Source organism: Vigna unguiculata, chromosome 2, assembly GCF_004118075.2.
Source record: "Vigna unguiculata cultivar IT97K-499-35 chromosome 2, ASM411807v1, whole genome shotgun sequence".
NCBI classification, from domain to species: domain Eukaryota; kingdom Viridiplantae; phylum Streptophyta; class Magnoliopsida; order Fabales; family Fabaceae; genus Vigna; species Vigna unguiculata.
In genome coordinates this window covers 33,098,348-33,106,113 of record NC_040280.1, presented here as the reverse complement: position 1 = coordinate 33,106,113, position 7,766 = coordinate 33,098,348, and the positions used below count along the sequence as shown (strand labels likewise).

General features: G+C 31.4%; 1 protein-coding gene across 4 annotated transcripts; it reads right to left on the bottom strand.

Moving 5' to 3' along the window:
- Positions 1 to 250: 250 nt before the first annotated feature.
- LOC114168071 (5'-nucleotidase SurE) lies at positions 251 to 6,783 on the bottom strand. 4 transcript variants are annotated; one of them, XM_028052840.1, is made up of 10 exons: positions 6,592 to 6,783; positions 6,424 to 6,518; positions 6,280 to 6,344; positions 5,849 to 5,892; positions 5,186 to 5,263; positions 4,778 to 4,931; positions 3,700 to 3,873; positions 3,372 to 3,434; positions 3,190 to 3,304; positions 251 to 269 (listed from the first exon to the last, which is right to left on the bottom strand). In XM_028052840.1, the coding sequence occupies exons 1-9, from the start codon at positions 6,720 to 6,722 to the stop codon at positions 3,194 to 3,196; spliced, it is 915 nt and encodes a 304-aa protein (XP_027908641.1). In that variant the 5' UTR covers positions 6,723 to 6,783; the 3' UTR covers positions 251 to 269; positions 3,190 to 3,193. The 4 variants fall into 4 exon arrangements, with proteins under 4 accessions (XP_027908641.1, XP_027908640.1, XP_027908639.1 ...); XM_028052839.1 differs by lacking the exon at positions 251 to 269 and adding an exon at positions 2,142 to 2,311; XM_028052838.1 differs by lacking the exon at positions 251 to 269 and adding an exon at positions 2,640 to 2,886.
- Positions 6,784 to 7,766: the final 983 nt, after the last annotated feature.

Below are 7,766 nucleotides of genomic sequence, written 5' to 3'. Positions count from 1 at the left end.
CATGAGCCACACCCACTTCACCAAATGGGGTGGCTGCAATCCCTCATCTCTCCACTCAAGAAGCTTTGGTTCAGGATGCATTCAACTCAAAAGAAGAGTATGTTCCATCACACGTTCCATACCTGCATTATTCTCTTACTCCTACTTTTTCCAGAAATGCTTTTGTCATCTCTTCACATTGTATTCAGCACAATGCTTCTTCTTCTTCTTCTTCTTCTTCTATTCTTCAAACACTCTTTCACTGCATGCAACACACTTCCTTCCTTCACCTGCATTTCAATGAGATTTTAGAGAAATTAAGTACAAGATTGCAATGCCTCATCATTTGAATTCTTTCTCTGCTTTTCTTCACACAACCAGTATTTTCCATCTCCCTTTGTTGTCCTATTAGCTAGGCGCAGGCATCATTTATTTAATTCTTCCTTCCCAATCACAAATTTTCATAACTTTGTCTAAATATTTCAGGAAGAGGCATATACATTCTATATGAAGATGTCAAATCTTGCCCCTATGAAGACGTCCACGTCCTCTGGTCAATACTAGTGGAATCTCACTCCTCTTTGCCATTGAAAAGATGAGGGCTATGCACAAAAACAGAATCATAATGTACATATATATAAACTATTTATGATGTCCATACAGAGTGTTTTTTTCTTTTTTAAACTTTTGTAGCATCCACTCATAGAACGATACTCTTCCTTTTCTTCTTCTTTTTTTGTCTTATGAAGAGTTTGTCTAAACATCCATCTTTTTTTGTGTTTAAATGCTTCCAAACCTGTAGGGGGGAGGGGAGTGACCCAGTAAGAAAATTTTAGCTTTGAAAAACAAATTAAAGAAGTTCAATAAGGGTTTTTTTATTGGTAAGCTGTCTATTTTAAGCTGTTGTTGAAATGGTAGCTTGTTCCCTTATTTTCCTTATTGATTTTGATGTGTGAAAGGTATGTGGAATGGATAGCCAACCTACGATCAAACATGTGTACTGCACGGGAATAAATGTTAATTTGCACAAACTAAATAAATGTTAATTTGCACAAACAAGTGAGGAGTTTAGGCGTGCCCGATACACAAAACTCGAATTTGTTATGATCTAACTTGTTTTGCATAACAGTTACGGTAACATCTTATAACGTAACATTTATTAAAATATTTATCCTAAAGGTTAAATTAGCATAGTACCATCAGCAAGCTGATATATTGTAACTTCTCTCTTAGAAAGAACATTTTATAGTTATAATTTAAATTTATTAGAATGCTTGTTTAAAATTTATAACTTGATAATATTTATTTTGAAAGCAACTAAAAATATATTAAAACTTAATTTTAGTCAATAAATCTCCCAAATATTCAAGTTAATGATAAGAACAAACTATCTCTATATTTATCCTTTTGCCCCATTATAATCTTCTATATATATGGTAATCCTTTTTATAATTCTCAAGACTAATTTGGTAAAAAAATCTATAAAAGAATAATATTCATGATATTTTTGCTTTTTTGAAATGGATAATGATATTTTAATCTACTTTATTTGACTCACTTTTAACTCACCACTCTCAACCTTTAGATCATCTATTTTAATTTTTTGTAGTGATGTGATATAATAATCTAAGAGTGATGAGAGTGATGGATTAAAAATGAGTCAAAAAAATGAATTAAAGTATCATTATCCGAATGAAATACTTATCTAAGGATAAAAATATTTAGATGAAAAATTAAACGATAATAATTCAAAGCCTAAAATATATATTTATTGATTTTTTCCCGATGAAAACTGATTTTCTGTACTGGACAAATCACAATACCTGACTAGAACGATGAGGCCGAACTACTCATAGTGATAAAAAGCAGCAGTCAATTTAATTCGTAATTCGACCAAATTTTACTTTTGAATTGGTCACAACCTGAGGCTGAGTGTAGTTTAAGAAAAAAATACGTGTTAGGGAGCAACTTTCTCACCCTGTACTAATCAAGACTTGTCTTCTTTCAGGATGAATATATGTAAATTTTACAATTCATAAAGAAAAAAAGAAAAAAATACGTTTCAAAACATCTCAGAATTGTAATTTTTACATTCTGGATTAATTTCTCCAAAATGAAAGAAAGAACCAACCTTAACTTTTATATTAAGGATGAAAGAAGGAAAACTATAGTCTGTAAAGGAAGAGAGGTCAACAAGATGCTAACTTTTACGGTAAACTATAATTTATTTTCAGATTCGCACAATTGTCACGGGATTGCAAATTTAGTTCCCAAATTAATATGCACCATAAACGGCATAACTTCGCTTCGGGAATAAACAATGTATTCAAACCTGTATGGAATTCAAACAGGTATTCGAAAATTATGAATAGCTTCAGCAAAGAATGGCCATCCCCTACAAGTATAATTGCATAATAGAATTTGCCAGTACGTTTCATCCAATTGTAACAAACGACCAGTGGTCCATTATCAGCGATGTGTCCATTAAATTATGATAGAAGTAGATATTGGAAATAACAGACTCCTTTAAAAACAGACAAGGGAAAAGATCAACGCAAACTAGGAGTAGGGTAAGAAAGAAATAGTAATTTTTTTTTGCAAGTTGATATAGTAATTTTTTATTCATTCAAGCAATAACTTGAGCAATTAATGTGGATGAAGACAGAACAAGAATACTTGCCATTATATTAGTCTAAAAATGAGCGACTTGTAATTACTTAGTAGATTATAGAAACGAATCTCTCATCAATTACACAACACTATTGAAATGTCTTTATTGGCCAATGACAAGCATACCGAAGCAACCAAATTGCTCAGGATCAAAAAATTGATTTAGCAACATGTTGAGGTGAACACTTCCAGTGTACCAGAGTAATCAGCAAATGAAAAGCATTCACAAGTTACGCCCTGTGAAAAAGGGGTCCTATAATTGATTGCATGACAAGTGCTAAACTGGGAATCACAATAAGGCAACTAATATGAGCTACGCAGGGTACTAATAAGTACACATGTTCATAATAGTAACCCTTACATGTCATTAGTAGTGGTGTCTTTAAAACACATCATATTAAAATTTTCCATTCATCTAAGAAAGAATAATAATCATTCTTAAAACAAGGATGCTAAAAATGTAAAAGCAAAAGCAGCTACTGCAAGCAATCTATTGCAATCAAAGCAACACATAAACTACAAATACATGATAGGACTTACACCATTATAAACATGATGAAGAGGAGAGTTCAGGGACACTTTGTAACCAATTCTTAAAGTAGTCCTGACAATCTACCTCCGCATTAGAGACAGCAGCAAGAGGAGTAACAGTGATCTGAAAAAACGAAAATGCTTAGTATGTGCATATTAACCTTTTTGTTCTCAAATTTATATTTACTCACATATCCTTCCAGTAAACGTCTGTAGTCTGTATCATCATCGTCATCAACTACGGAACCTCTCACCTACAAAAGATTAAAAGATCACTGCATCACTTTCTTCGTGGGGAGGACTAGGAAATGTGCATCCCAGGATCATTTAGGGATTCCATATAGATTCACGAGACCACTGCTACTTCAGAAGATGACAAAACTGAATGCTTACATTTTCTGCTCTTTTTTGAGACAGTCCAACCACGGCATACTTAAGCAGAAGACTCAACTTTGTGGGACTTATAACAATATGGGCATTTCAAGAAAATGAAAAGAAAGAAAAACGAAATCGACCCACCTCTCTTGCAAACAAAAGATGCTCGGGTGATATAGATGATGGGTCAAAATTCTTTGGTATTTCTGCATCTGTATTAGTCATATCAGAGGACATTTTTTGTCCTTCTGTCTCAGAGGTGACTTGTCTCCATCCCATCTTGATGATACTTTTACCCTGTTTAGTTAGCTTGTAACCCTTTGTAGAGGCCAAAAAAAAATAGTTATAATGGATTGCACGACAAAGCAGAGCACTATATTTTTTAGCAAAGTTAGCTATGAAATGATAGTATTTTATAAAGTTTCTTCTAACTTCAGTATTAGATAGAATAATAAATAGGATATAAGTTAAAACAATATCTCAAGCCTTAGATATGAATGCATCTGTGGGGATACAATATCAACAGAGAAAGAAAACAACATAATTCTAGGCTGATTAGGATTATGATTACTTTATCGGTATTAAATTTTTTAATTATGGTTCTTTATCTTCATACAATTTTGTGTAACATAATACTTATCAGTTATAGTTTTTACTTTTCGACTTAATTAGTTTTTGGTCTCAATATTAATGGGATTTATTAAATTTGATCCTTTAATTTTTTTGGTCCTTAATTTAGTCTCCATTTTATTTAAAAGGATACAATGTGATCCCTCCCGTTAAATTAGAGTTAAAACCGGTTGGAAGATGATTACGTGTCACTATCTTGGCTTTTTCTTTTTCTTGAGTTTTTTTCCTGGGTTTTCCACTTTAAACAAAGGAAAACCTTTAAAAATGTTTCTCACTTAAAACAAAGAATTATCTTTTAACAGACATAATAAAATTATGCTGATAAGTAATCAATGTTCATTATGTAAACCATACTTTATCCTTAATAAGATACCAAATCTACAATTATTATTGTACAATTACTGAGAATAACAATATAAAACTTTATCACAAGGAAAATTTAAAATGCCCATAATCATATTGATCCTTTATCACAAGAATAACAATAACAATGACAATACAATTTAAAAGAAATTATGAAAAAAGGCCAATAATCATATTGATGCTTAGTCACAAGGAAAACATACAGATTGCGAAAATAATTGTAATATACCTTATGGTTAGCAACATCGTTTGGCACATCTACATTCAAAAAACATTTTCTAGGGTAGCTGGGATTCTTTGCCTCAACCAGTACAGAACTTATGATAGGTAAGCATACTTGTGCAGCAAGGGTGAAGTCATTTAGATTACTCTTTCCTTTAATCCTGAATATAAAGTAAACCCCAAACGGTGAAACAGGTTAATGAAAAGCTGTTGCCATGGTAAGATATAGATGAAAGCATGTTGAAATAGTTAATATCACCGAAGAGCCACATTACTCGAGATTCATTCAATTTCAAGTCACACTCACAATTATATAAGCTAACAAAATGGTTTCAAAATTAACTTTCGAATAAATAATATTCAAGATAAATCCAGTAATATAGAACAGCAGAAGCAGATTGCAAATATGCCATACCAGTTATATGAAATGGAGATGGATGGTACATCATTGAAGAAGGCCTCTCGAGCTCCAGCTACAGTACCCGAGTAAACACTGCAAAGGGAGCTATTAAGTAATGATATGGGCAATTCACAAAGTAATAATAACTACTGAAGCAACTAGAGAGGAAATTCAAGGAATTTCAATGTCATCATTTTCATTTCAATGCTTACACTGAAGACAACGGAAAATTTTCCAAAGGATGAACTAATTACATTAACGACCTTCTTTTACGTCAGTTACAATCAGGTCCAGGATTTTACTCGGGATAGATTTTAAGCAGCACAGAAAATTATAAATTACTTTTTCGGGAAATTAGATCATTTCCAACAGGAAAAAAAAAAGGTTACATCATATTATATAGATTTTAAGATCAAATTGATACAGATCACCCCCTCATGTATAAAAATTGCAACAAAAAAAGGTCATAACAAATGAAGATAGTTGTCAGAGGAACAACACCAAATTTTACATGACTAAATTGCTTACTCCTAGCAAAAGGGAGAAGGCTTTGTATCCTGCCTCCCCCTTCATTGTTTCTCGGCAAACATGCTTTCATTCTAAATTCATAGAGATTCATTTGAAGTTTACAAGTAGAAAAGTTGCTAAGATGATGCCAAGGGAAAAGATGGTACATACATGTGATAACCGCAGTTGCTACCCATGTTTATGCCACTGACTACCTGAAGAAATGGATATAACACGCATCAGCAACTGGTTGGATGTTTCTTTTTATTTTCTATTTAACTATTTAGGCATAGCTCAGTCAAATAGATCCTACATGCAGAGAACGCCATTGCACCAGAGCAGAATTTAAATTAGGTTAAGAAAACAGCCAGAAATCTAATGACCTATAAATAACAACACAACAAAGCCTTCTTCCAGAATACACTCCGTACTAGTTAGTGAGGCATGGCAAAACAATGCAATCAATCAATTCAACAGTTACTACCGTCAATCAATAGTTTGAAAATTTGATAAGCAGTAGCCGTATAATTATGAAGTAAAAAATGCGATAGAGCAAAACTAAAACGGAATAAGCGTGACATAGCATAGCATAGAAGAGGTACCAAATCAGGTACTGTGGGAAAGAGAGCTTTGGAAACCCCTAGAGAAGCACAATCAGCGGGCGTCCCTGTCAAGAGAATCAAGAAATTAGTTGTAACGTGAAATAATAATGAAGTTGTGTAAAGAAGAGGAAGAGAGAAACAAACCAGAAACCGCAAATGCGGTGGTTCCGTCCATGTTCACTTGCTTAACGGCTACTGGTTGGAGCCAGGTGATGCTCTGACTAACAGCTGATTTCTCGCTGCAAAAGTGAAAAATAAAATTGGTATAACGGTGAAAGAATCGATTAGAAATGACGGTGATGGAGATGTTACCTATCGGGAGCGCATACTTGAATGTTGAAGAGATCGGTGGAAACGAGCGATTGAACCAGTGCTCGTAAGCCAGGAGCATCGATACCGTCGTCGTTGGTGATCAGAATCGTGCCTATTTTTTCCCCCTCCATATCACCGGTTATGGGCAGACACCTTCTTTCTTCTTTTGTTTGTTTCTATATAATCAAATGCTTGGTATTATAAACTTTTTATAAATAAGTATATATTACTCTTATTATCTTATATAGCAGCGTAAACATATACTATGATTTCTGTGTATCCAAATTTTTAAATATGTGTTATATTGTATTAGTAGATGAAGTATTAGTAGATGATAATTTTATAATGTTATTAAATTAATATATAAATTAAAATTATATTTATTAAAAATAAAGTGAAATATATCATAACAAATGAAAGAATGATCATTATTAATAAGGAAGTAAAAAATAAGTAAAAATAGTCAATTTTATAAAAAATTTATAAAAATAACGGTTAATTTTTAAAATTTAATAAATTATTATATTTTTAGAGGGTGAAATTAGTATTTTGAAATATGAAGGGAAATTTCATTTGTATATTGTAATAAATGATTTTGTTTATTGTATATAAAAAGAAAAATAAACATATTAAAATTATGTTGTAATTATAAAAAATCAAACATTTTATTATATCAAATATATTATCTTTAATTACAATAAAATAATTTGTTTAGTTGCATATACAGGAGTCATTTTCTATTAGGCTTTTTGTTTCATTTTTTTCACTTTCAACCATTGGAGATAAAAAACGTCTTTTTGAATAATTGTGTAAAAAAGAGGCGGAGCTCTTGGGGCAGCGAGGAGCTGGCCCCCAAATTTTGATTTTATATATATATATATATATTGAAAATTTTTAAATTGTAGATAATATATATTAAAAATTAATAAAAATTAAATTTTTTATTTTTTATTTTTTTAATTTAAATATAATATTTAATCTAAATAAATAATAAAATATAAAATTAAATATAATAAAAAATAAAAATATTTAGATTTAATTTTTTGTTTTGTCCCTGTTTTTATTTAAAAATTGACATTAGGAGTAGGTTAATTACACCATAAAAGCAAATCATTCATATTAAGAGTCTCAATTTTAATGAAAGAATTTAACGTCGTAAAAGACCAAATTACATA

Bases quoted from the DNA above. Each gene is read 5' to 3' on its own strand.
- LOC114168071 (XM_028052840.1), bottom strand. From the start codon at position 6,722: ATGGAGGGGGAAAAAATAGGCACGATTCTGATCACCAACGACGACGGT. The intron at 6,519-6,591 runs GTAACATCTCCA...TCACTTTTGCAG, and splicing joins CAAGTATGCGCTCCCGATAG to CGAGAAATCAGCTGTTAGTC. The intron at 4,932-5,185 runs GTATGGCATATT...CTTTATATTCAG, and splicing joins ATCTCCATTTCATATAACTG to GATTAAAGGAAAGAGTAATC.